Source organism: Camelus dromedarius, chromosome 16 (genome assembly GCF_036321535.1).
Source record: "Camelus dromedarius isolate mCamDro1 chromosome 16, mCamDro1.pat, whole genome shotgun sequence".
Taxonomy (NCBI): domain Eukaryota; kingdom Metazoa; phylum Chordata; class Mammalia; order Artiodactyla; family Camelidae; genus Camelus; species Camelus dromedarius.
In genome coordinates, this window is record NC_087451.1 from 27,359,070 (window position 1) to 27,386,025 (window position 26,956).

The window sequence follows — 26,956 nt, forward strand, 5'->3', positions numbered from 1 at the left end:
TGACCCTTATCTTCTGTCACAATATCTGATCCTTTGCAGCCAGTTAACCCCACCATGCTCTTTTCTCCGTGGGGCCTGGAGCGCAGTGTCTGCAAACAGCAGCCTCCACGGTGGTGTGTGCAGCCTGCTACCTGCATGGGTCACCCTAAGGGACCCGGAGACGGCCCTTCACAGTGGACATTCATGTCTGACCTCATGCTGTCCCCAGTCTAGGCTCCAGACAGGTACATGGGTGCCTCTGGAAAGTCCCGGGGCACAGTGGCCAGGCCTCACATCCACCCAAACCAGCTGCGGAACAGGCAGCATGTGATGGAGGCCCTGTGCGGGGCCAAGTTCAGGTTCCCCGGCCGCCACAAGGTCAGAGTGCTGCAGCCTTGGGCTTGCCTTCCCTTGCACCAGTGCCCAGGCCTCCTGACTCAGCTCTTCCTGCCTCTCCAGGAAGTGGGGACGTACCAAGTGTAATGCAGAGGAACGTGAAGACGTGGTGGCAGAAAAGCAGCTCATCCCGGATGGCTGTGGGGTCAGACACATCCTGAGTCATGGCCCCCGGACTCCCAAGAGCCTTGGCACTGTCCCCCCTCCTTACTCACGACCACCAATAGGTCCTACTCTCTTGTCTGAAGAAAGCCATCTGATGCAACCTGACTCTCTTCTCTTACATGACTGGGGCTGCTTGTGTGCCCAAAAGGCTTTCTCACTTTCATTTTCTTTGAAGTCTGATACGTTTACTGAGAGATCCCCTGGTGTAAGTCGCTGCAGGTAAAGTCCTCCAGGCACGGGGTATGCCCAGTCAACACGCAGGTGCAGGTATCCTTCGATCTCGGTGCAGTGTTCTGAGCTGTGGCGTCTCCGCTCTGGAGGGCTGCTGGACACAGAAAACACGGCCACAACACTGTGCATCTACCTGAGCCTTGAATCTAGGCTGACCGTGGACTCCCCTTACCAGGAGCAACTCCAGGCCCCCGGGAGGCTAGCAGGTTCTGGCCCTCGGCTCTCGAAGCACTGCCTGGTGACCTGGCCTCCGAGAGGACGAGACCCCCGTGGAGAAGGGCCACGGTGTCCAGCCAACCATCAGCACTGATGCCGGATGTGGGGCTGAAGCCACCTGGGACCATCATGGGGCTGCAGCCCCCAGGGAGCCCAAGGCAGACCAGAGCCACCGAGCCAACCCATGGGAATGGGAGGAGTAAACATTGTTGTTTGAACCTCTAAGTCTCGGGGTCCATCAGCACAGCAGGTAATGGAACAGGGATTCCAGTTACAAGGAAGCTGGGTCCTCTCTGCCTGTCTTCTCTGCAGTTTGCCACACACTTTTATCTCTTCAAGCCCTGAGGCCTTGGGCCTCCAGCTCCCTCCTTTGAGTCTTTCTGCACTTGCACTCGACCTGGAGCCAGTGAAGCCTTTCCCCAGTTTATCTCGACAGACCCTTACTGTGGGGCTATTTTCTGGGTCCTCTAGTCTTGACAGTGTCGAAATTCCTTTCTCTTGCCTCCACCACCTCTCTCCGGCTGCTGGCCCCACATGGGTTTTATACTGTCTGTGGTTTGGCCCCACCCCCTTGCATTTTGGAATTCGTGGGGACATCCCGTTACCTACATTTGTTTTAGAGTACGTGAGTTTCCTGCGGCTGCTGGAACTGATCACCACAATCCGGGTGGCTCCAAACCATAAGAGTTTATTCTGCCACAGTTCTGGAGGCAGAAGTCCCAAATCTAGGTGTTAGCAGGGCTGTGCTCTCTCAGAAGGCTGTCGGGGGAATCCTTCCTGCTGCTTCCAGCTTCTGGTAGATGCTGGCACCCTTGGCCCCCTCCTTGGGCTTTCAATCTGCCTCTGCCCCACGTGCCCTGCCACCCACCCCCATGTCTCACATCATTGTCTTTTTCCTTACGTAGACACTACTCTTGCATTAGGGCGCCTACTCCTGTGTTGATAACACTTGCAAAGACCCAATCTGTAAATCAGGTCACATTCACAAGTCCGAGGGGTTAAGATTTAAGAAAAACTGTCTGGGAGACAGGATTCAGCTCACAACAAAGAGGCTGTGGTTTCTTTTGTCTTCTCTGTTTTTCCTTTCGCTCTCCTGGTTGCTGTCTATTTTGAAAGCGGATTTGGAAGAAATTCAACATCTATGTTGCTGTCACCACCAAGCCCCAACCCAGAACCCACTGTTGTGTTCTAAGCACACATTTCTACAGAACATTGTTTAAAAACCAAACCCAAGGCAAAGGTGACTGATTCTCTAGAGGAAAAAAAGGAGCCCTTACCTCCAAGAGGTAGGAGACCTTTGGTGGAGCACCTTTCAGGTCCAGATGAACTAATCGCATCTTGAATGGTGAGGAACTCGACATTGCACTATGTTTGATGAAGTCATAGAATGAAAACCTCCTCCTGTCTGGGCACTTCCTCCTAGAGGAGAAATTCAGGACAGAGTGTAAAGGGGAAGAACAAGAGAGAGTCAGGGTTCCGTCTTGTGAGCATGTAGGTCCTTTGCTTTGATTCCTGCTGCAAGAGGTGTGTAGAAATCAGATTATTTCAAAGGCTTGGGTCAGCTGTCACTACTGTTTCCAGACTGCCTGGCAGGTCTGCAGCTGTCCCTGTCCCTGTCCCTGCCTCGGCCTCTAGGTAAGCTCTGTGGAGCCCCTGAATGGCCTCTGATCACACTGATTTTCCCCGTTTCAGGACTGTTGGGCAGATCTCTTTTCTTGTCCAATGAGTCTAGGAAGGTTTTCTTCTCCCCTGTATCAGTAAATTATGCACATTTTTTAGACTTGATCCTCGTGAATGAACCTCACTGCTAACTGCTCATTCAGAATCTTAGGTATCTGGACAGGGCTGGTTAAGATCCTACTTCTTGCCCACTAGACGTAAGGTTCTCTAGGGAAGTTGAAAGCTGTAAAAGCAGCAGCAAGGCCTTAGGGATACCTGTGTGCTGAGCGTCAACTGGACCCAGTGCCCTCGGCGTGGCGCGGGCCCGGGAAGGGGACGTGGAGACCCCGGAGAGGGCACGAGCCCCCGGGAGAGCGCGCACGGCGGGGCGAGGACGCTCGTCACACGGAGGCGCGGAGGCCCGTCCGGTTCCGCAGAGCGCACGGGAGAAGCGCAGGTCCGGCCGGGGCGGGCGCGGCGCGGGCGGGGTGCGCGCCAGGCCCGCGCTCGGGTCCCCGCCCCGCTCGGCACTCGGCCTCCGATTGCTCGGGCCTGCCACCAGCCCGGAGGTCGACGGCCGAGCGCGTCGCTCGTGTCCCTGGCCGCGCCGGCCTCGCGCTCCCTCTCGCGGCGCTCGTCCCAGCTCGCGGTGGCTCCCGCGTTCGGCCCGGCTCCCCGGCGGCCTAGCCGATGGCACCTCAGCGGAGGGGCGCGCCCAAGGCGCCAGAGGGCAGCGGGGCGGCCGAGCGCCGGCGACCGAGCAGGTACTGGGCGGCGAGGGGAGCAGGCGGACGGGGTGGGTGGGGCCTGGCCGAGAGGGGCTGGGGCGGGGGCGGGGCCTCTTTTGGGGGCGGGGCTGTAGTGTGGGTGAGGCCCGATCGCGAGGGGCGTGGCATGTGCTGGGCGAACCGCACGCCTAGAGGGCGTGGTCTACCCGAAGGGCGTGGCCTGCAGAATCACGCCCGGGGCGCGCGATTGGAGGGGGAGGGCAGCGGGGTGGGAAACCTTCCCCGACGCCCCTCCCCCGTGGGTACCGAGGGCTCCGCGCCGGGCCTCCCGCACGGGGACGGGGCTCCGCGGCCCCGTCGTCTGGTCTCTGCGTGCTTTCCTTAGGGTGTGCACATGGGGGTTCCTCGTTGAGTGACCCAATGAATGAGTACGTGAGCTCACACGTAGCCTTCGAGGGGAGTCTGCCCGAAGCTTTCAGGCCAGAGTGTATTTTAATCACTCCGGGACGAATCACTGTGTCGTCGCGCTTGTCCCGTCCAAATCCCCTTCCGTTCTGGCAAGATTCTCGGGGTGCTGCTTGAGCCAGATTACCATGGACAGGGGTGCTTATTTTGAGGAGACCCCCGAGGGGAAGGGGCGTTCGAATATGGCCCAGGAGGCTGTTTTCCCCTCTCGTCTCTGCACCTCCCTTTCCATCCCTTTCTGTCCCAGCAGCCGGGGTGTCCCAGGAGAACGTGTCCCCCACGGCTTTGCCCCTGTAGTTTAGGGTTCCAGCCGCCTGTGGCTGAGAGGAGCTGGCAGTCTCCCTCTGTTAGGAATTCTTGGGGAAGAGAAATGATGGGCCCGCTGGAGTTAGGTGTCCACCCTGGTCTAATCAGAGGAGGCTAGGTGGGCTGGATGCTGGACAGCAGTTCTAGGGGTGGGGGTCTTTGTGAGCTGGGCATCTGTACTCCCTGTTTTAAATGATCGTGTGCGCACCCAGCATGGTCTGACTGAGCTGTGCCACCTTGGGATTTATTTAATCATAATCTGGGTGTTATTTATACAGCAATTCAAAGTGTGGCGGGACATACAAAAAAAAAAAAGCAGCCTCCTGCTTTTTAGGAATTAATCATATACTTGAAGAAACAAGGTGCACCTCCATGGAAGGGTGACTGGATCTCTCTTCTCGTTGCTCCCAGTCCTTCAAGCCCTGCATAATTTTCTTAGATAGCAGAGCACACGTGCACATACATAGACACACGTATGCATGCGTATACGTCACCCAAACACAGAGAGACGTGTATGCACAGGCACACATGTGCATACACATACAGACATGCCTGCAACAGCTGCACAGGCAGTGTGAACCCCCCAGTTAGCCTGGCTGGCACAGAAAGTGTCTTACTTGCAAATCATTTGTTGGACTTGTATTTTCTTCCTGGCTGGCTGGTGGTTTTAGTAAAATGGGTTTGACTCACACTTAACTTAGTTCACATTGTATGTCTGTGTATGTGCGCATGTGCACCAGGGGCACATGTGTGGGGTTGTGGCAGTCATTTTCTAATGCAGGCAACATGATCAGTGCCACTCTGCCAGGAACCCCAACCCCCAGACAGGCTCATCTTGTTGCTCTGGGGGCACAGTGAGTCCTGCCCAGCCATGTGGGGTGGGGGGCACCTTCCCCACCAAATCCCCCCCACCTTCCCCTCCACTTCCATCCATCCTGGTGAGTGCCTCTGGCTTGGTTGAGAGCGGCTCTGACAAGGGTCTGTGTGGGAACAGCTTAAGGCCGAAACTAAGTGTGGGTGTGGTCTCTGGTCATAGTCATGGTCTCTGGTTGAGGTGGGCTGCCTTTTCAGCTCACGCAGGTGCATTTGGGTGACCACGGTTTTCTATTCTCAGCACCAAGAGTGTCCGGGGGCCCTGGGACATGCGAAGGAAGTGGCTGAGAGCTGCTGTCCTGGGAGCCTGCACCTCACTCGCTGCTCTCCTGCTCTGGGGCAGCCTAGGGGGCGAGGATGGCATCACTGAGGTCCTAGCTTTCCGAAGCGAGGTCCTGCCAGGCAGGTTCATCGAGGTGCCCTGCTCTGAGGACTATGACAGTCACCGAAGGTTTGAAGGTACGTGATGCCGAGGTGATCCAGGAAAAAGCAGCTTCTTGACATGGAATTTGTTGAATTCAAAATGCATCTTTTTTTTACTACAATGAATTGGTGGGAATCAGGTTGAAAGTAGTGGGAGTGGGTGGCGAGTGCCCTCCCTGGCCTCCAGGTTGGTTAGTTCACACCAGGTCCAGGAAGTGCAGGTGTTTCAGGCCCTGCTGGTGCAGGGGCAGGCCCACCGGTCACTGCCCAGGCCTCTCTGCCCAGGCTATGGCGTGTTTCACGGAGGTGCCCCACACAGGGGGCGCTATCTGATGGAGGAGATGGTTTGCCTGGAAGGATGTAACAGAATTGGAAAGGTAACAATGCTAAAGTTGAACCCAGAAAAGGCGTTTTCTGTGGAGTGTCTCAGAGTGTTGTCGCAGCAGAAAATGTTGCAACAGGGGACGTCAGTCCCAGAGGCCCTCCCCCCGTTGTGTGTCCCATCCTGGCGCCTGCCTGCTCTGAGGCGGGCAGCACTTTTGAAAACCTAGCCAGAGCAACGGGATTTTAAAGAATTCAGTGCAAGGCTTTGAACTTGAACCTTGAACCAAGAAAAGATTGCTGAGTCCCTCCACCAGGGGGTGCTGTTGTGACACGCAGAGTCGGGGTTTGGGTGACCGCAGGCCTGTGAGCCCCTTGGCAGGGACGCGGATGGAGGCCGCCTTTCCTCGCAGGGGCCAGGAAAGGAGCGGCTTCTGTCGTCGGGATTCTCTCTCTGTCTTAGTCAGCTTTTTCCCTCCAAAGTCCCAACTTTTGAGAAAGTACTTCTCAGTGGTTAGAGCTGAAGACAAGTTTTTCTTCCTACCCATTTAATAATTTATTAACATTAAAAACAGTTGGAAGGGGCGGGAGAGTTAGTGTAGATGGGGAGGGGGTTGCCGTTGGGAAGATGAGGAAGTTCTGGAGACGGTGGTGGTGGTGGCTACCCAACAGTGTGAATGTAGCTAATGCCCCTGAACTGTATGCTAAGGACAGTTTAAGAGGTAAACTTGGGGGTGTATGCTTTACCGAAAAAAACAGCTGGAGTGGACGTTAAAGCCTCTGGACTGCCCCCTCTGCTGACGGGGGCCTGTGTGCTGGGCGGCGTGTCTGCTGATTGGAGTCTGTGCATGCCTGTCTGCACAGCAAGGCTGTCGCTGCGCACAACTCGCTGCCTCACCCAAATCGTGCTTTTGACACTCATTCTTGTGTCACTGCTGGACTTTACAGCTTCAAGAGGCAGGGGTTTTGCTCGTAGCTGGAGAAGGTAGCCTGCATGACACAGAGCCTGTGACGCCGGTTCGGACTTCCCTTTTGGGTTAACACGTTTTTGTTAGTGTTCCGTGTGTCCCTGGAAAAGTGTGGGTATCTGAACGGTTGCCGTGGAGTTCGGCGTGTCTCCTAGTCCACAGTGTGTGCGGTCTGTCCTCATGGACCCCTGCCTCCCCGTCCACAGTCACTGGGAGCCTTGAGGTCGGGTCTCCACTGCGACTCCACCCTGACCCTGGCCCCGTCCCCATCCGAGCCCCCATCCTCCTCCCTGCAGTCCTAGGTGCAGAGGCAGAGGGAGGCCGGGTAGGCTCCTTGGGGCAGCACTGCCGGGCCCCGAGGAAGGACAGTGACTAGAGTTACAGGCACAGCTTTGGTCATCCTGGAGGGACTTTCCGACGAGTCTGGCTCTGCAGTCAGTGATGGTTCTAGAATGTGGTAGATGTCATCTCTGGGCTGTCTTCCCAAGGGTGGGCGCAGCGCCTGGTGCTCCCGGAATGACCTGCCTGGCGTGGGGCCTCCAGAAACACGCAGGCCCAGTGGGATGGGGCGTGTGCTGCAGGGGGTGTGCCTATACTGAGCAGTCACCGCTGCAAATCCCATCCCTAATCTCGTGGAAGGCAAGGCCCCATCCCACAGAATTCCCTTGTCCCTGGGGGCAGAGGCCGCCCGCAGGTGAGTCCCTCACAAATGCAGCAGCTCCTTGTCGGGGTTCGGGGGGGCAGCGTCTCACCCTGGCTCGACCCTCCAGGCTGCTCCCCGAGGAAGTGTGGCCGGGGCATCTCCGATGCTGTCATCACCAGGGACGAAGCCCGGAGGATTCGCAGGTACACACATCTCAGTCCTGAAGGAGCAGGAGAGTGGGGCTGGGGGTGGGAAGCAGGGAATGACCACTGAAACGGGGGTGTAAATGTAAAGAAATTCATTTAGAATTCCCTAAGAATTCCCTTGTGCACTTTCAAGGCAGAGCTGGGCTTTTCTGGTTTCCAGGAGGAAAGGCTGTTGCCCTCCATGACGCAGCTGCTGACAGAACCTTCCGGAGCCTGGGCCCGCTCCAGGGGAAGCGGTTCTGGCCCGCTGGGTTTGGGGGGGCTATGTGCCCATCAGGCATGGGGGCCCCATCTTTCAAAGACGAGATCTCAGAGCTTTGGTTTTCCATCAAGGACTAAGACACAAGCAGGCGCCAGGTGGAGCGGCGTCTGGCCCACGTGCTGAGCTTGGGGTCCCAGAGGGCAGACACTCCTGTTTGCAGATGTCATTGCCGGGCTCGTTGGGTGGGGGTCCCTGGTGTGAGGGAGGGTCCATCCCCTGGCTCCCCGGGTGGCCATGAAGCCTCAGCCAAAGGCACTGGAAGCCCCGCATCTTCAGTGAGGCGCGTGGTCCTGTGAGGTCCCGCGTGGCCAGCACGGGGCCTGTGCCCCGCACCCCGCTGGCGATTAAAGGCTGCCCCCAGCCTGTGATGGCGGGAGAGGGACCCGCTGGGGCAGCTCAGCCGTTCGACTCAGCAGCAGGTCCCTGTGCTGAGGACGGAAGCTAAGCCCTCTCGTTCCCAGACCATGCCACGTGCTGGTAACGAGACGGTGACAAATGTTACCGCTTACTCACCTAGCCCGAGAGTCGGGTCCTTTGTCTAAGCGTGTGCTTTTGTTGTAAGCACGACATGGTCACCGTGCTGACCGACGTGTGCCGAGGTGCGCAGGCCTTCACTGAATCCTGACTCAAGCTTCTCCTCCCCACAGTGTAGCCGAGAAGGGGCTCTCCCTCGGAGGATCCGACGGAGGGGTGAGTCGTGTGCCGCTTGTCACCCCCTTGACTTTGCTCTCCCCCCATCCCGAGGGGCTTCGCAGGTCCCACTCCTGGTGGCAGAGTGCCCCTCCCTTCACGGTGTGTCACAGCCGGCCTGCCTCCAGTCACACCCACACGTCAGGCACCCCGGTCTGGGGCCAGCGGAGGTCACAGGCAGGGAGCAGACAGAGCAGGGGACCAGCAGAGCCAGTGAGGAGGGAAGCCCTGGGCAGGGACAGCTGGGGCGTGCTGAGGAGCTGCGGGGAAACGGTGCGGAGGTGCCGGGTGGAGGAGGCCCCGCAGACGCTGCGTGGGGACTGTCGTCCACCGTGTGAGTCGGCGGGGGTCCAGCGGTGGTTCCTGAAAGGTGCGTCCACCCAGAACCTGTGAAGGGAGCTCACTGGGGAGAAGGTTCTTTGCTGCTGTCGTTCAGTAGGGTCTCAAGACAGATCATCCTGGACTACGAGGTGGGCCCGCAGTCCAGTGACAAGAGTCCTTGTGAGAGGAAGGGAGGGGAGGAGTGGGATTGAAGAGGAGGCCGTAGGAAGACAGAGGCAGAGACGGAGTGATGGCACAAACCCGGGGACGCCTAGGACCACCAGGAGCCCAAAGACTCAAGGAGGATCCTTCCCTGACGCCCTCGGAAGGAGTGGGGCCCTGCTGACACCTCAATCCCACCCTTCCGGCCTCCAGCGCTAGAGGCGGGGTTGCTGCTGCTTTCAGGCCAGTGCACCTTCCACTGGGCTGAGTTCCCGTGTGGGGGTCCCCTCGCCCAGCATGTGGGGCTGGGGGAGCCCACCCTTTCCCCCGTGTAGCTTGGTGATGACCTCTGTGACTCTTCTGTTCTGCAAACGCTTTCCTCTCGAGTTCTGACCGTTCAGCTTCTGCTTTGGTTCGGTTCGGGGGGAGTATTTGTCAAAGACCTGTTTGTGCACGGACTCATCCTTTACTCTGCTCAGCATTCACTTGAGAAGTTGTCTTGTGATGAATCAGCCAAGTTTGATGCCTTTAAGTGCAGTTAACATTTTTTAAGCCCAAGTCATGTTCAAACCAAGCCCTGGGCTGGTCGCTGCCTCAGTGAGAAGAGACACTCAGCCAGGGTGGAGGTGGTCCGTGCTGGTGCCCACCTTGGCCGGGGTGCAGGGAAGGCCGCGCGGAGGCAGGGCGGGCAGGGGCGGGAGATGCCCTGGCGGTTCCTTTTAAGTTATGGGCCGGGTGCCTCCCCGGGAGACTAAGAGCCTCCCATGATGAAGCGTCCACCAGTGCCACAGCCACTTCGTGGGGAGCAGCCCTCAATGGGGAACGGGCCCCCAGGTGAGGCAGCCAGACACGGAGTGCTCCCCGAGGACAGAGTGGACGGCGGGTGCCAGCACCCATGTGAGCGGGCCGCAGGGTGGCGGCGCTGAGGGCAGGGGCCCCGGCTGAGAGCCAGTGCACCTGTGAGACTCCAGGGCACAAGCTCTAGAAACTGTCCAGTCTGCTGTGGCAGAAAGCATGTCAGTGGTTGCCTGGGGAGGGCCGGGGGTACAGAGGGTGCAAGGAAGTTTGGGGGGTGGTGTGTTTACTCTCCCGAGAGTGGGGTGGTTTTGAGGGTAAACGTCAACATCGAAACTTGTCAAATTGTACGTAAACAGGAGCCGATCGGGTGCTGGCTGTCCCTCAGCAGAGCAGGGGAGGGGCTTGTGATTCAGCCACAAGAGTCCTGGGATCTGTTTGGAGGAACTGCATCTGTGGGCTGTTCTCAGAACTTTCGAGTCTTCATTCTTAGGGCCGCAGAGAAAGATCCCCCTCACATGCCTCTGTCCAGGCGTCTCGAAACCCCGCCGGTGTGTGCCGTCTCCCTGACCTGGGTGTGCGAGGACGGGTCTCAGAAACCCGAGTTTAACGGTGGCCTTCAAAGCTCTGTCTTGGCCCTCACACCGCTTGCCAACGTCTTTTCCAGGCGTCCATCCTGGACCTGCACTCTGGGGCCCTGTCTGTCGGAAAGCACTTTGTGAACCTGTACAGGTAAGAACCTGGGGGGGGAGGTCTCTGCCCGTTTCTTAGCCGGCGACCCCCACGTGAGGCTTATGCATCTGGGATGGAGCGGCTCCAGTCTCGGGCAGACCGTGATGTTTGCCATCAAGCTGTGGCTGGGCGAGGACCAGGCTGTGCAGCCCTTCCGAGGGGCGGCATCCTTGCTTTCCATTCGTTAGGGAACAGTCTAGTGCATCAGCAGGGGCTTCTCAGGACGGGCCGAGAGGCTGGGTCAGAGAGAGAGGTGGGAGTGGTGACGGCTGGCCGGGCCCCTCAGAGCTGGGGCTCTGACCCTCCCCTAGGGCCAGGGGAAGCCAGAGACCCCTGGCCTTGATAAATCTTACCCCACCTGCCAGGTGCTGAGCACCCCCTCCTGCTCCCGCAGGTATCATGGGAAGAGCGGCTCCAAGATGATGAGGACCAGCTGGGCTGTGGGACGCTGGTCAGCGGAGGAAGGACGTAAGGGAAATAAGGAAACATTAACAGAACGATTCATTTGTTAATGCTCCTTTTTTTTTCCCACAGGTATTTTGGGGATAAAATACAAACTGTCTTCTCAGAAGAGGACTTCCAGTTGTACCGGTGAGGAGGGGACGACCACCGGGTTCGGGTGGGGAAGGTGGCTGGCGGGGCTGGGAGTGGTGCGGGCGCAGGGCGGCCGGGTCCTGGCTCTCTCCTCAGGCCGGGCTGGGCCGACATCTGGCCGGAATTTCCTGGGAGGGCAGTGGATGTTAAGCCGAAGCGCTTCCCATCAGTCAGGAAGTGGTGCAGAGCCACAGCCCGCCCGGGTGGGCCCAGAGGCCTTGCGAGGGTGTCGTGAGCAGCCGCGGGCCCTGCCAGGGCCACGCCACGCACCCCCAGGGCCTCGTGTCACAGGCTCAGCCCTCCCGCCCAGGCAGCGGCCTCACAGACCTGGGCCGCTTGCTATCTTAACTCAGCTCCTCATTCTGAGATCATCAAGGTCGCATACAGTTCTGAGAGGTGGCGCAGGGGGGCCCCGAGGACCGTCGCCTAGCTCCCCTGACACCGAGCACCGGAGTGCAGGCCCCAGGAACCGACACCAGGCACCCACTGTCCTGCTCAGGCTTGCGTTTGGCCTCGCTCACCCAGGGGCGTGTCTGGTCCCGTGGAGTGACTCACCTGTGTCGGTCTATAAGGCGCCGCGGAGCCCTGCTGCCCTTTTAGCGCCACGGCCCTGCCCCTCCGCCGCCAGCCACCAGGGCCCATGACCGGCTGGAGCCACGTTACCACAGAAGCAGCTGCAGCGTGAAGCCCAGGCTCCTGCTGTGGACAAGGTTCCACTCTTGACCGCGGGCGGGGTGAGCAGTAAGCAGTACCGTCAGCCAAGGCCAGGCTCCGGCGGGACTCGCCCTTCCAGCGGCTGGTCCTGCGCGCCGTGAGCAGAGGGTCCCGACACTGCCGTCGAGACCGCGGACGAGGCTGGTGTCGCCCCGGCTGGCCGCACACCTGGGGAAGCGCTGGGCCCGTCTGTGATGACCACTGTGACCCGCCGTGCTGCTGGGACCCATGGTTTGATGGGTTCACTCTTGTTTAGTAGAAAGTGTGCGGCAGCGTCTTGATATTTATAAATTCAAGACTCTGTGGAACAGAAGTGAACACCCAGAATGAAGGGAAAGCAGTGGCCCCGTGCCCCATCTGAGTCGCACAGTCGTGCACATCCGGGCCTGCAGAGAGGAGGGACGCCCATCCTAGCTGCAGTCCGACCGTCGCGAGGGCCCCGCGGCCCCGGGCATCTGCAACATGGGAGTCGGGGCAGACGGAACAGCTGGTGTTCCTGGGGTGGAAACCAAGTCGACCATGTGACCAGAGGCTGGAACGCTGGGCGCAGCCAGTGCTCGTGGGAGAAGGAGGTGGGCGGGCCAGCACAACTTCACCGGGATGTCCGTCTTGTCCACAGAAGCCCAGGACTGTTTGTCATCATCAAAGAGGAAACAGGAGGAACCTCACCAATCAGTTCCAACAAGAAAACACAATTATTAAAATAACTGGATAGTTAGTAGCTAATAATTAACTAATTAAAACAATTACAGTGAAATAATTAAATAAAATGATTCAAACTTCCAAAAACGTACCATCAAAGCATCTATAACATAAATGGCGGTGTTCAGAGGGACCACCAGAATCTTTTTTAATGCCCTACGTTCTGTTCTTAAAAATGGTTGAGCATTTGAGACACGACAGGAATATTACCAACACAGGACATCCGTGTGATCACACGCATGGTCTAGATTGTCAGAAAAAGAGAGCAGAGTTTGGGGGAGCTCTGACAGCAGTGACATCTCAGAGGAGCTGCCCATCTCCCACGAAGGGCTCTGATAAACCACACAGAGTGCAAACGGCACCCGTTGGTTGATCTCGTGCAGCTGGAAGGAACTGGTCTGAGGTCTAGCTTCGTGGTGTGCGTTTAGGGCAAACATCCTGGAAGCCCCTTGGGTTGTCGTGGAGACAGTGCGGCCTCGGGAGCAGAGTTCTTGCCACCACGGCAGGACAGCGTCATTCGACTCTCAGCCACTGTTTCCGACTTCTTCTGGATGGTGCAGAAAGTAAAACCACACATCGTGGCCAGGCTTTCTCCACTACCATCTGTCACCTGAACATTGGGGACACTGTACCCTGTGACAAAGGAAGCCGGAGTCTGAAAACTAGAGGACAGTCCTCGGTGGGCAGCTGAGGTCACAGGGACCGAGGGACGGGCCCTCCCTGTGACTTCCCACAGAAACAGTAAGTTGGGGTCAACGTGACCAGTGGTGAGCATGAGGGGCCTGGAGGAAGAAAGGGAGGAAACCAGGAAAGAAAAGCAGAAAACAACAGAGAAACCGGGAAAGATGGCCTCTGCTCGGAGCAAAACAAGGGGTCAGCTCTGAGAGGAGACCTGTTCGGTTGTCCGGGCGCCACCCTAGAAGGCGTTCGTTGTTTGAGGAAAGCGGGACGGTGTCACGAATGTTAAGTTCTTCCAGTTTGCTGAACTCAGATGTGGATAATGCAGCCTGCATAGCGTCAAGGCTCGAAGATAAATGAAGCAGGGGAAATAGCTGACATTCGGAGAGTAATTCTACGACTTAGTTGATGAGAGACGTTGCGTTCACACATCTCGCTCCCTCCTGAAGGGCAGGAACACTATAATGTCGCTGTTGGTTCAGCGGAGTTTCCGCGAACGCCATTGTTGACACAGATAAACGTTCTGCTCACCGAGATGAGTCTGCGGGGTCAATGGAAGAGGCCAGTCACCAGGGTTGGCGCCCTGGCCTGGGTGGGACCCCTACCTAGTGCCGTGCGTGCGGAAGACCAGCTGGTGGTGTGGAAGCACGGGGAGGGTTTGTGGGCTGTTGTGCTCAGGCCCTGTCACTTGGCACACGGGCGGAGGACCGAGTTTATTACGTCCGTGTGCACGGGGTAGGTGTACTTGCAGGTGTGCTGTGAGCGCACGCATCTGCGCACGAGTGGGTGGCAGCGCGGCACCGTCGTGCAGGTGTGCGCGCGCAGGCAGGCACGTGTCATGCACGTGTGTGGATGTATGTGGGTTTGCACAGTGCGTGCAGGGAGGTTTGTGTGCATGTGTGTCCAGTGTGTCCGTGTGTAGGGAGGTGTGTAGGTGGACCTGAGAGACCCGGCTACCCTTTCCAGCACTGCTCCCTGTGTCCGGCCTCCCGGGCAGTCAGCTCCCTGCAGCTCCCAGGAGCCTGGTCCCGGGGGTCGGCTGCAGTCCAGGGAGGGGCGGATGCTGATGCAGTAATCTGTGCCCACAGTTGGGCTGGGAGCCCAGGCTCCGGACAGGCCAGGGAGGGGCCAGGTCTCCATGGGCCAGCACCCCTCTGCTGGGTCAGGCTGCTGCCCCAGCCCTGACCATGCACTGTGCAGTCCTCTGCCCAGGGCCGGGCCGCCCAGGCCTCAATACGGCTTGGAAGTGGATGGGCCGTGTGCAGAGGGCCACCCCCCCCACCCCCTGATGCTCCTGCTGTCCCCACAGCCACTGCCCAGCTGGCCTGGTACTGGGGTCATTCTAAAGAGAACTGGCCCTGGGTTCCTGGGCGTGCACATGAGACGCCGGCATACACGTGCGGGACCCGTGTGTGCATCTGTTCACCTTTCCAGCTTCTCCAGCCTGGGTCTCGTTGTGGCGTAGCACAGACTGAGTCCCGTAGAGGATTCTCTCCTCTGCGGCCACGCAGCTCAGGGTGACGGGTGTTTCCTCTCGGCAGGGACGTGCGGCAGAAGGTCCAGCTGGCGATCGCCCAGGCGTTTGGCATCAGCGCGTCCTCGCTGTACCTGACAAAGCCCACCTTCTTCTCCCGCATCAACAGCACGGCGGCCCGGACGGCCCATGACGAGTACTGGCACGCGCATGTGGACAAGGTGAGGCCCCGCATGGCCGGGTGCGCCTGCCGCCCCAGCCCAGCACCCTCCGGGTTTCCAGGCGTCTTCCGCGGTGTTTGCGCCATCAGGGCTCTGGTTGTGATGCAGTCGAGGAAGCAGCATTCGTTTCCCGCGTGATGGAGGTCGGAGAAGGCAGGGGAGCAACATTAGCAACAGCCGGGCCTGGGGCCGCCCTCTACTGCTGGTTCCCAGACAGAGCCGCCGGCCCCGCCCCGGCCCCAAGCCTGAGCTGCTCCTGGCGTCACTGGAACGGCCTTTCTGTCGGGTGGTCTCTCCTCCGGTCTGCATCCCCCAGGGGGCCCCCACCCCACTTCTCACCTTTTTTGGGTGTCAATTTCTCAATTGCTCAGGATTCTGCAGATTCCCCTTCCCCGTCTCCCACTGTTCTCTGGACACAGTGAGCCCTAATCCGCTGCCCCTGACCAGCAGGGCTGAAGCCCAGCTCTGCTCCGCCCAGAGAGAGCTGCCTGCCGGGAAAGGCGGAGGGCTATTGGCGGTCACCCCAGCAGGCGACCCAGACAGTCCCCGTGTCTCTTGAGGCTGGAACAAAGGAAGCGAAGTGAAAAATAACCAGGAGAGTTTGGGCAGAAGCTGGCAGACTGGGCTTCTGCCTGAGATTCGTCAGATGCTCATGTGTTTATTTCATCTCGATGTCTGAGTGCGCTGGAGGAGGGGAGCACTCGCACGCGGTCATGAGGCTGAGGAAGCCGGTGTTTGCAGAAGTTAACTTCAACTGAGGCAGCCGCCTGGGGCTTGACGAGGCTCAGGCTGGAAGTGTGGGCATCACCCCGGGGCCTCCTGTGTCTGCTCGTCCCCCCGCTGTGGGCTTAAGGTCAATCGGGGGTTCAGGCTGATCCACTGCTCACAACCCAGCCTTGCGGTTGCTCTCCCCACACAGCTCCAGTTCCATCGACAACCGTTGCCCAGATGCGCTGTTTCATTAGGAGACCAGGGTTGAGAACTTCAGTGGGTGTAAGGTCATGTGGACATTGCAGAGGGAAAACCGAGGTTTTATGGGGTCGGGGGCAGAGATGATGTGTGTGGAGGAAAGGTGGGTATGCACAGCAGACAGGGAGGGAGCCCCCGGCAGAGGAAGGGCAGCCCTGCACGTACCAGGAAGAGACGGCACTGGACGGAGCCTGGTTCGGTGGCCAAGCCTCAAAGATAAGGAAGAAGGTCTTCGGGCAGAGAGAATGAGTCAACAGTGACTCGTGGGGCGGCTGCGGGACAGGGTCCGCGGGCCAGGGCAGCTGTCAAAGCCGAGGGCCGCTCATGCATGGACACAGCAAGAAGACGGCCCTGCACGAGGGGCTCCCGGAAGGGGCATCTGCCCCTTGCCTGCGATTTCTCCGGCCTCTGGCTCAGGACAGCCACATGGTAGAGCCCCGCCGGCCTCTGCCTTCCCCGCCCCCCCTCAGTGCTCGTCAACCCGCCACCTGCCTAGTCACTGTGTTTGCGTGGGGGGTGGGGGGCTCCTTTGCCGTATCTGAGCTGAGTGGGTGGGAGAGGGTCAGGTTCCTGGACACCCCCCGGTCTCCCCTGTTTTCTGCAGCTCATGGACATGGGTTCACCACTGCAGCGATGCAGAAGCACTCCCTTGGGCCCTTCTCAGGTTTATGTCCCTTAGGTATTTGGGGCCGGATAAGGGGCCCCGAGATGGGGTCTTGGTGGGAGCACGGAGGGAGCCAGGGCTGCGTAGGGTCCAGCACCATGGGCGGTGGTGCTGAGTTCATGTGAGGGTGCGGGGGGGCCTCGGACCTGTGGCGGCTTGCTGCCCCTCCCTCTGGTCAGCCCACCCCCCAGGGGACGTCTGTTGTCATGGTGATGGGGGTCTAGCTGGGTGCAGGAGGAGAAGGGGTTTTGGATTTTGTGAGCCTTGATCAAACATGCTGCAGAGATTGGCCTCGGGCCGCTGTGTCCAGTTCCCAAGGTGCCTCCAGGTGTCAATAAAATTGCTGAAGGCTCTATATTTCTAGACCCGACAGCTTAGGTGAGGGAGGCAGGCTGTGCAGAGGTGCGGTGGGAAGGCACTCAGGGCTGCGCCCTGGACTTTGTCTCTTGCCCCAGACCTGCTCACTGAACGATTCATCAGGCTGGGAAACGTCCTTACGTGACTGAAACTCCTTGCGGTGCACGCCACTGTCTTCACGTGAAGAAGAGAGCCCATCTCCTGGGCGCCCTTCGTTAGCGAGGAGCCGACTTGTGCGAGTTCTCGCACGACGCCCTTGGAAGCAACACCTGCCTTGCACGTTGTGGACAGCTAACCCCGCCTCAGAGATCTAAATCAGCATTTAGACAAACTGTAACTCCTCCCGTTGAGAACAGCTTCCTCATAGGACATCCCTTACCCACAAAAAGTCCTGAGCCGCAGACACCTGCCTGCGGCTGCCTTCCCACTCGACTTCCAGGGCTTCTTAGGGAACAAACAGGGGCTCCCCCTGCTTACGTTACACTCAGGCGCAGAGGGCCCAGCTCAGACGAGCCCGAAACACAGGTTTCATCCCCCGGGCCCCCTGTGCACTGCCCCGCCGTCTTCCAGGAGGACGTCCCGGCAGAGGACAGACAGTGTCGGGCTCCCCGAAGCAGGGTCTCCGGAGGGTCCCGTTCACGGGGTCGGACAGGAGGAGGGTGGGCACTAGGGGTGAGGAGCCAGTGTCTCACGGGACAGGGTCTCAGCCTGGGGGACGAAGAGCTGCTGTGACGGCGCGCGGGGCTGGCAGCACAAGTGTGAACACGCTTCCTGTCCCTGAGCTGTGCGCTTGGCGGTGGGTAGAGGGGTGCACTGCACGGCTGGCGCATTCCCACAATTTACAAGAGGGCTTGGGGCCCACGTCTGGAGGAAGGGCTCCCTGTGCCGACGCGGGAGGGGCCTGTTGGTTGGTGGTGGCATGGCCTCCTGGAGTCACCGCCTGTGGGCTGTGCGGGGAGCGGACAGGACCGCGTGGCCGGGGCTCCGCAGAGGGCTTCCTGCCGTCAGGAGGGCAGCGCGTGGCCTGGCCCTGGCCGTTCCTGAGGCACGGACGCTCTTGTGAGCAGAGACGGTGACGCGCCCTCGCGCTTTGCCCGCAGGTGACCTATGGGTCCTTTGACTACACCTCACTGCTGTACCTCTCCGACTACCTGGACGACTTTGGCGGCGGGCGGTTCGTGTTCATGGACGAGGGGGCCAACAGGACGGTGGAGCCGAGAGCAGGTGACACGTGGGCAGGACCTTTCCCCGGTGCTGCGTTACAGGGTGTCCACCAAGCCTGCTCCTCACAGGAGGAGGCGGGTGTGGCCACAGTCACTGTTGTCACCACAGAGCAAGTTCCCAGAGCTGGCCTCCCCTCCATCCCCTGCAGCGACTTGCAGCTTAAGTCTGGGCAGTGATTCTGACCTAATAATGTTGGAACAGCCCAGGGACTGGCCTCCCTGACCTGGTGGTCCCAGAGCCCCAACTGCCCCCGTCCCAGCGTGGACACTCAGTGCTGCCCAGCGAGCATGTGTGGAACAATAAATGTCCCCTCTCCTCCCCGGGTCCTGGGGTGGGGAGTGTGGAGGGGGGACTCTTGGGGGCTTCCTGACGGGCCGCCCAGGCCCCAGCCCATCCCCAGCTGAGACTCGCAGAGCCCTGCCCCTTGGCTTTGGCCTGGGCGCCTCGAATGAGCCGACGCCATTCACCTGCTGCCGCAGCTCACCCATCCCCACGGTGTCACCTCCCTGGCTCCTTGGGTGCGTTGCTGTGTCCCCTCCCACCTGGCGGCAGACAGCTCACACCAGCAAGGCCATCCACTCATGCTGGTTCAGAGCGTTGCCGTCGGCCAAGGGCCAGTCCTGCAGGCCAGTGGGCAGTCCTTGCAGTAGCCCTGGATCCCCACAGAAGGTGGCTTGGGCATCAGAAGGCGTAGAAAGGGAATGAAACAGCTCAGGTTTGGCTCTCCTCCCTTGGGGGTGAGCTCCGGAAGTGGGGCCAACCCGGGGCCAGGTCAGTGGGCAGGGGACTCAGGACGGCCTGCAGCTCCAAGGATTGAATGGACCAAGAGCCAGAGAAGCTGCTGGTGGGAAGCCTGGGTGTCACACGCCACGTGCTTCGGGGAGGCATCCAAGGATGCTTGTTGCCGAAGAGGAAAAGGACACGTGGGTTCCAAACCCGAGGTTACTTTGCATTTCTGGTTACTAAGTGGCCGAGCTAAATCCTGCTTTAAAGAAGCGGGTGATAATCTAATTGTTTACTGAAGGGGAAAAGCCAGAAAGCACCCTTTCTGAGCCTGGAAGTTTCACCTTTCTGGAGCTAGGTGGGCCGTCCCCTGTGTGAATGTCACGAGTCTGTCTTTGCTCCCGCCGTGTGGGCAGAGTTACTGTTGAAGCGTCATCACCCTTCCAGGTTCGGTTTTGCTTCACGTGTGATTAGTGTGATTAGAAATAAGACCCTGAGGTGGGCCCTGAAAGGCCGTGAGCAGAGGGCGTACCCCCGCGTCCTGGCCGCCCCGCAGAGAGCTCCGCAGGCTGGACTGGGCGCTGCGCCCCTTGTCCTGCACGAGAGTTGGCCTGCTGGTTCGTCTCCGACCCCCTCCTTCCCGCCAGGTTTGTTCTGTCGGCTCCTTAGGACTGCTGCGTCCTCGGAGGGCCCGGGCCGCCGCGGCCTGACGGTCCCGCCTCTGCTCTCCTCTCCCCAGGTCGGGTGTCCTTCTTCACCTCGGGGTCCGAGAACCTGCACCGGGTGGAGAAGGTCTGCTGGGGCACGCGCTATGCCATCACCATCGCCTTCACCTGCAACCCCGACCACAGCATCGCAGACCCCGCGCTCACGTAGCCGGGCCTGTCCACGCCGCCCTGCCAGGAAGCAGCTCCTGTGGACACGCCCCGATCCCGCCCACTCAGCCCGTTCCCGCTGAACAAGGTGCCTTACGAATCACCCCAAGTTTTGATTTGCTAACATTCGGTCATTTTTCATCTGAGAGTAAATAGAGGGGAGTAGATTATCCTTCCAAGGTCAGGGTTGCCTGCTGTGCCGAACTCGGGGCTGGGAGCCAGCAGCCGCCACGCCCTCCGTCCTCAGGAAGAGCCCCTGTGCCCCGTGGGTATTCCCTGCCCGTCAGCAGATGAAGGGTCATCCTGGCCACTGAGGACCAACCTAAGTGTGGACAGAGCCAGGTAGGGCCAGCAGCCTCCGCTCACGAAGCAGAATCAGCAACCCTGACACCCTGGGGAAGGTTCTGGGTCAGGCGGCTCTCAGAGCAGCAGCGGGAGGGCTGGGAGAGCTGGTGCTGCTGGGTTCCCAGCAGAGGGGACGTCTGGGCACATCCCCCAGTGCTGCCAGCCCCCGAGAGCCGCCTGGCACCGTATTTCTGCCAGCCTGGCTCTGCCGCATCACCAGCCGGGGTCTGAATTTGTTCCCAGCGCGACCATCCGCCCACTGCCCAGTTGAGGGTCTGTCTGCTCAGGTTCAGATCTTGGCACCCTCTTCTCATCCCAGTGCCATCCCCACCTTTCACATAAAAGTGATGGTCAGGGGAGCCAGGAATAGTAAATAGACCAGCCTGGGGGAGGCCTGGACAGCAAGGCCCAGGGAGAGGGGCACATCCATCAGTCAGCTCCTGCCACGGCCGGGCCAGTCCCAGGGCAGCCCCACAAAGCAACTGGTCTGGAGTTTGGGCACCTCCTGGGAGAAGGGCTGATCACCCCTAACCCACCGTGCATGCAAACAGAGCTCCAGGCGTGGCTGTGGGTGCAGGGCCCTTTGGGCCCCCCTGACCCAGCATGGACGTGTGGACGTGTGGACATGTGCCCCCAGTGCTGGAGGAGGCTGCAGCCCCGGCCACCACACTCTGCAGCCACAGAGATGCTTGGGGCTTGTGAAGAGAGGGGCGGCGGTCGCGGGTCCTGGGATGAGCTGTCCTGAGGCCCCTGAGGCTGCATGAGGGTCTGGAAGCCGGGGCCCCCAGCTCTGTACTGCGGTTTGCTCAGGGTCCCTCCTGCACCCTGGGCGACGATGTGCGGACCTCAGGGCTGTGAAGGCAGGCGGTGGTGTGGGATGGGCTCCACCCAGGTGACGGCAGCAGGTTCCAGGAAGGCGGGTCACCCCTCGCCGTGGGAGCCTGCGTCCTGGTTCCCGTTTTTAAAGGACTTGGGTCCATCTGGGGAGGATGAAGGCCGGGCTCCGGTAGCCGGCAGGGCTGACCTTTGAGGTCGGTGATGCCTCAGAGACACTGTCTCTAGGTTGGAGTGGCTTCTCCGTCTTGTGCAGGAAAAACTGCCCCACCCCCTGGTTGTCCTCTGGCTTCTCCTGTCTGGACTTCTCAGAGGTTTGTGGCTCTGGTCGAGGGTTGGGACGCTTCGAATTCTGACAGAGGAAAGCCCCGGGAAGCCTCCCCTTGTTTCATAACCTTCGAGTTACTTGAATGACGCCCTCCCCTGGTCTGAGGGTCTGAGGACAGGCAGGCGGCCTCGGGTGCTCCCCGTCTAAGGAGGGGGGTCTGATGATCGGGTGGTGGGTGACATGCTTTCGAAGTAAGTAAGGTGTTGGTTTTAATTGACATTCTTTGCTACTTACCCTGTTCACAATAATCACAGAGGTACTTGGACAAAGAAATAAAGATATTCGGGCAAAAGCAAGAATGCCTTTCTTTTAAAGTGGAAAGCAGCATGCTGCCCAGGAGGCGCCTGTGCACATGACCGGCGGCCCCCCGGGGCGCGCACCGTGGCCACGTGGGCTCCTGGTCCTGCCAGCAGGTCCCCACCGGGGCGGACATGGTCTGCTCCCGGGAGAAGTAGGCGTCTTGGGATGTCCTCTGTTGAGGACTTAATTCCTAGAGAAAGTGTTTAGTCTGAATCAAAAAGCCTGAGCCTTGGTCTCTGCTGGAAGGAGGGTTCCCACTCTGGCCCCCCCGGCGGGCCAGCAGCACCCCAAGTCCCGCCCTCTTAATTGCAGGCCCGCTTCACCCTGTGCTTCCCCCTCCAGCAGGCTCTTCACACCGGGAGCAGCGACCGAGCCGCCGGCCCCCACCCGCCCTCACGCCCCACCAGCAGCACTGACTCCTGAGAGCATCTTGTGGGCTTGCACGTTTTCCTCACGTGATCTCAGGAGGCGGTCCTGGCCCCCAGCCCCCGAGTGGCGGTGTCTGCTCGGGCGCCCCCGCCGGGTACCGGCTCATTTCCCCTCTGGAGTCACAGTGTCCCAGCGCCTCCCACGCCTCCTAGCGGTCTCACAGGGACGAGGAAGCTGGGGACACATCTGCTCGTCCCGGACACTGGAGGCCGAGGACCCAACCGCCCAGCAATGTGAGTCCTGCGTGCACGTGACGCAGCTCTTCCTGGTCCCACTTTAACATTCCTTCCATCTCAGCACCTTTGGGGCCAAGCAGATCCCAACAGAATTGGGGGTGCAGGTGATCCCCCATTCCCGAGAAGGCCAGTGCAGGCTCTGGGAGGGCAGGGCACCTCTCCCACACTGCAGCGTGGGGGTTATGGCTACCAGCCCCCATCCCAGTGGACACACAGATGGGGCTCGGATCCTTGCTGCAGTCACACACCTGGCTAGGTGCTCCAACTTGAGCCCTGCCCCTGCCAGCCAGCCCTGGGTTGCTGGTGCTTGCAGTCATTCACCTGTTTCCTCCCATGCCCCTCAGTAAAGAACAGACTGCTGGGGAGGGCCTCAGAAAGGAGCCCATTCCTGGAAAATCCCAGTAAGCCAGGAGGAGGAAGAGTGAGGGAGGACGAAGGAGGAGGCAGGCGGGCACCATCTGGGGTCTCTGCACACGAGGGTGGGTCCTGGCGAAGACCTCCTCCCCAGAAGAGGGGGCCACGTGCTTACCCTTGCTGCCCTCCCAGGGTCCCCGGCCCCCAGCCAGTCCTCCCTGCCCACGCCAGGCAGCCTCCCCTCCCCTGGCTCTTACCGGTAGGGGCTGCGAGGCTAGCAGTTCTTGTGGGAGAGGGGGACGTGGCAGAGAGATGGGGGCCGTGCAGAACAGGGTGGTCAGTGCAGGATGGGGCTGTGGCCGCTGTTCCTGGGGGACTCCTGCCCTCCACGCCCCACCTGCGCCTCAGAGCCCTGGCTGAGGCCTCACGTCCAAGGTGGGTGGGTGTTTCCTCTGGCCTGGCTTCAGGCACACACCCCCTCAGAGCGGGGCCCAGACCCCTCAGCTGGTCAGGACCCGCCCATGAGGCCCCAGCTGGTGCCCCGACCTCGCAGTCAGGTGGGCACGCAGCTCACATTGCTCCTTCAGCACCTCCCCCTACCCCTAAATCACCCACCCTGGGACCAACTCCTGGCCACATCTCTGGTGGAGAAGTCTTCTGGCCCCCGGCTCCTGTGGCCTAGCCTGGCATGTCGTGGGGCTCACATGGTCCACCCCAGCTCTGCCCAGTTGCCATGGGCTGGGGGGTGGAGCAGGATGAGGGGAGGGACCGAGGGGGTTGGGAGGCCGCGGTGGAGATGGAGGTCCCCCACCCCATCAGGCCCAGGCCCAGGTCCAGCCTTGGCTCGCCCAGCCCCAGGGAGGAATCTTGGCCCAAGGCAGCAGCTCTGATGCCCAGGCAGCCTCGATATTTCATGCTGACACATATTTTTGGGGTGAGACTAGGCTCTGGGCTTTCAATCACGCTGTGGGGTACCCGAGGCCACCGAGGGCAAAGGACGGCAGGACCCACGAGCTGAGGGCAGGTGCTCCCTGCTCGACACACCCCGTGGGTCCCTGGTGGCCTGGTTCCTCTGCTGTGGAGCAGGAATAAGAGAATTCTGTAAAAAAGATGACCCAATGGTGAGCTTGCCGAGGGGGCCACCTGGGGGCCAGGGAATCTGCACACGGAGGGAGGGCAGGGAGGGGCTGGAACACCGGGCTGGAGTCCTCAGGCTACCGACTGCCCCAGTGGCCTCCCGGCTCTGACCTGGCTCAGCACTCAGGCCTCAGTATCCACAGCTCCAGGAGGGGAAGGTGGCAGGACAGAGCTGTCTAGCCCAGACGCCTGCCCTGGGCAGCTCAGGGGACAAGGTTTCCCTCTGGGGCCTCGCCCAGCCCAAGCAGAACTAGGGCTGGGCCCTCAGCCGGCCTGGAAAAGGCCAGAGTCTGGGGCTCCTGGCTGCTGGCCGTTGGCGGCCTCCAGGCTTTCTGCTCGGAGCATCATCCATCTGGAATTCCAATGGAAAAACCTGCTCCTGCAGGTGGCCCCTTTGGCTCCCAGGTTCCTGGTTTGGTGGTTGGCGGGTGTCTGGGGCCCAGGCTAGACTCTGGCCACCCCCAGGCCCTTGCATAGGATGGGGGCTCCCACCTTCTGCTGGCTGAGCCCCCCCATTTCTCTTGCCTGGTGGAGGAGCAAGGGAGGGAGAGAGCTGACTGCTTTCTCTCTGGCGAAAAGGAGCCCCAGTGTCTCCTGCCCCCAAGGCTGGCCCTCCAGGTGACCCGGGCCAGGCACACCTGTCAGCTGGGCATGCTCAGATGTGGACTCAGGGAAGAGTTCAGGTCTCTGCAAACTGGCTGGGCCACCCTCCCAGGCAGGGCCATTGTCACTGCAGTCACCCACGATCCCAGGCAGCGACCCCTAGAGCTCCATTTGGTGAGGGCGGTCTACTAAAGCAGAGAGCTCCCTGGGTAGGTAAACAGTGGTGTCTACTGGTTGTCGGTGCAAGTCAGTACCAAATAATGAGCTCCTGGAAAAACCAGGAGTAGGAGAAGCTTTGGACTGTGTCAATTCTTTGTTGATAAATAATTTATACAAAGTGCAGCAGCCCTGGGTGTGCAGCCCGGTGACACGTGCTCTGTAAGTCCTCCTTGCGAGAGCTGGGCGCTGCCCCTACCCCCCAGCCCCAGCCTTGCTGAAGAGCCTCAGAGGGTGGGAGGGTGGGGCTGGGGGCACAGGCTCCTGGACTGGGCCAGGCCATGCTCCTGGGCCTGAAAGCGCCCACGGGTCAGCAGCCAGTCCCAGCCAAGCCTGAGTCTCCTGGAGACTGACCGGCCTGCGGGGCATCTGATAAACCGATCACCCGATTACTTGCCACCCCAGCGTGGATGCCCAGCCTCCTGTGAATGTGGCTGTGAACTCGCCGGCTTCTGGCTCCTTCTCACCTCCCACCAACCCCCTCCCCCCCACCTGCAGGAAGACAGAAGGCAGAATAAGAGACAGCAGTGAGACCCCGGTGGAGGGACACGGGTCATCCATCCATTCATTCCTTCCCTGCTGGGAGCTGGCCACCACTGTCCTGGTCCCAGGCCCCCCGCTTGCCTAGGACACCATCCCCACTCCACCTTTCTGCTGTAGGAACTGAGGGGCGTGGAGGGTGGGGCGACTCAGGGAAGAGGGTGCAGGGGCTGGGGATGAGGCGCTGAGCCACTTCCTTCAGAGCACCCCCGTGCACATCCTGCGGGTCCGGCTTCTCCGGAGCTCCCTGACTCACGAACGTCCCAAGACTGGATGGTGGTGACAGCTGTGCGGCTCTGTCATTTGAAAGTCACTACTTGCAGTTTAAGCAGATGAGTTTTTTTGGCGCATAACTGCCCAATAAATCGGCCACATTTGACAGGTGCCCAGAATCTGTTCCAGCCACACGCACGCTTGCCCGGGTCGACCCCTCACTCCGGGCCTCCGCGGTCCAGCTTGCCGAGGGCCAGGCACCGTGCCTGGTGGGTCCTGAGCCAGACCAGGCCTCCATGAATCTCCCATCCCAGCCCCCAGCTGGGGGTGGGTCCTGGGGGCGGGGGGAGGAGGGCGGGGCTTTGGGTGGTGGATGCAGGGAGACGGGCAGAGCCCCAGCAGGCTGGGTGGTTTCCCCCAGCTGTGAGTGGGTGCCCGTGCGGAGGTGTGAGAGCGTGTGAGTGTGCACGTGTGTGTGTGTGACGCTCTCAGGGAGTCACTGTGAGGCTCCCCGGAGGCTGGCAGGACAGCAGGCACTGCCAGGTGGGAGGTGGGCGGGCAGCCCCTGCAGGTGTCCCCAGGCCTGGCAAAGCTCCCCCTGCCTGACCAGAGTGTTAAACAGGGAAGCTAGGTCTTAAGTTTGGGGCCAAAAATGTAACTTCTTCAGCATGGCTCCAAGAAACAGTGCAACGAGCATTCATACCTGCAGGTGAATGGGGGCTGCAGGACAGTTCTGGGGGTCTCTGTTCTCCAAGGCCGGGGCCTTCTTGGCGCACCTGGAATCAGGATTTGGAAAGCAGAGGTCTTAGTCAAGGTACAAACTTCGGGCTGTTTTCTTCCTGAAGTACTTGGGGTCCCAAGTGGGGCCGATGGCCTCAGACCCCATACTTTGGGGCCAGTGGAGGGGTGTGGCAGCAGGCCACCACCCGCCCGCATGTTAGGATCCTGTCGGGGCCTTGAAAGGAGTCCAGGAGGAGCCTGGTCGGCAGAGTCTGGTAAGACTGGGACTGAGTGGGAGCTGGGGCCACACTGTGGAGGGTATGGGCCACGGGGGTGAGGGGGTGGGAGAGGTCCAGGACCCTTCCTTGTTGGGGGGTTCTCTGTGGGCAGGGCCCAGTGGTCTTGGTGTCCCCAGGAGGCCCAGCTCAATGCTGCACTCAGGAGGCACAAGATGAGCCCCTGCATGAACTGTAGGACCTGACCCCACCCTCACCCCCACCCCAAGGTCTGGGGAGGGAAAGGCAGGGGAGCTGCCAGTGGGAGAGTAATCCTGGTTGGGGGTTTCAGTCTAGGTCCTGTATTCCCGCCCTACAGTGATGCCCCCAGCTGCCCCTCCTCCCTGAGCCGGCTCCCTGCCTCCCTCCATGGCTTCAGGCCCCACTCCCAGGGCCGGGCTCAGGCGGGAGGGCACCTGCCCAGAGTCAGGACGGCTGGACGTCCACCCTCCCCAGCCAGAACAATGGGCTTCTCCAGATGCTGGAGGCGTCCTGGGGGGTCCTGCCTCCCTCGGTGGCCCACCCGCAGGTCTGAGACAGGACAAGATTCAAAGAGCTCCGGGTTTATTGTTCCGGGTGCTGAAGCTTCGGGGGATGGAGCCACATGGGAGCCGGGAGGGATGGGGTCAGGGCCAGGTGCCACTGGGGCCACGCCTGGGGCCAGGAGGAGGGTCCTCTGCAGGCAGCCTG

The 26,956-nt window shown here is 60.4% G+C and overlaps 2 protein-coding genes and 1 non-coding gene across 5 annotated transcripts in view; 2 read left to right on the plus strand and 1 right to left on the minus strand.

Moving 5' to 3' along the window:
• Positions 1-3,214, minus strand: part of HEXD (hexosaminidase D) — a 16,796-nt gene extending 13,582 nt beyond the window's left edge. For all 3 annotated transcript variants that reach the window (XM_010995509.3, XM_064495333.1, XM_064495335.1), the window contains exons 1-2: positions 2,923-3,214; positions 2,265-2,406 (exon numbers count right to left, since the gene is read on the minus strand). In XM_010995509.3, coding sequence (XP_010993811.2) covers positions 2,265-2,348 — 84 coding nt within the window. In that variant the 5' untranslated portion in view covers positions 2,349-2,406; positions 2,923-3,214. The remainder of the gene's footprint in view (positions 1-2,264; positions 2,407-2,922) is intronic.
• Positions 34-166, plus strand: LOC116157984 (small nucleolar RNA SNORA70). The gene has a single exon (XR_004142214.1). It is a non-coding gene; the product is annotated as a small nucleolar RNA SNORA70 (small nucleolar RNA).
• Positions 3,214-21,542, plus strand: OGFOD3 (2-oxoglutarate and iron dependent oxygenase domain containing 3). Its single transcript, XM_031469431.2, has 9 exons — positions 3,214-3,410; positions 5,260-5,477; positions 7,501-7,576; positions 8,489-8,531; positions 10,477-10,541; positions 11,076-11,132; positions 14,771-14,924; positions 18,015-18,138; positions 19,601-21,542. The coding sequence occupies exons 1-9, from the start codon at positions 3,337-3,339 to the stop codon at positions 19,735-19,737; spliced, it is 948 nt and encodes a 315-aa protein (XP_031325291.2). The 5' UTR covers positions 3,214-3,336; the 3' UTR covers positions 19,738-21,542.
• The last annotated feature ends 5,414 nt before the right edge of the window (positions 21,543-26,956 follow it).

Excerpts from the sequence above, each read along its gene's own strand:
- OGFOD3 (XM_031469431.2), top strand. The coding sequence starts at position 3,337 with ATGGCACCTCAGCGGAGGGGCGCGCCCAAGGCGCCAGAGGGCAGCGGG. Across the intron at positions 5,478-7,500 it reads CAGTCACCGAAGGTTTGAAG|GCTGCTCCCCGAGGAAGTGT; the intron begins GTACGTGATGCC and ends TCGACCCTCCAG. Across the intron at positions 18,139-19,600 it reads GACGGTGGAGCCGAGAGCAG|GTCGGGTGTCCTTCTTCACC; the intron begins GTGACACGTGGG and ends TCCTCTCCCCAG.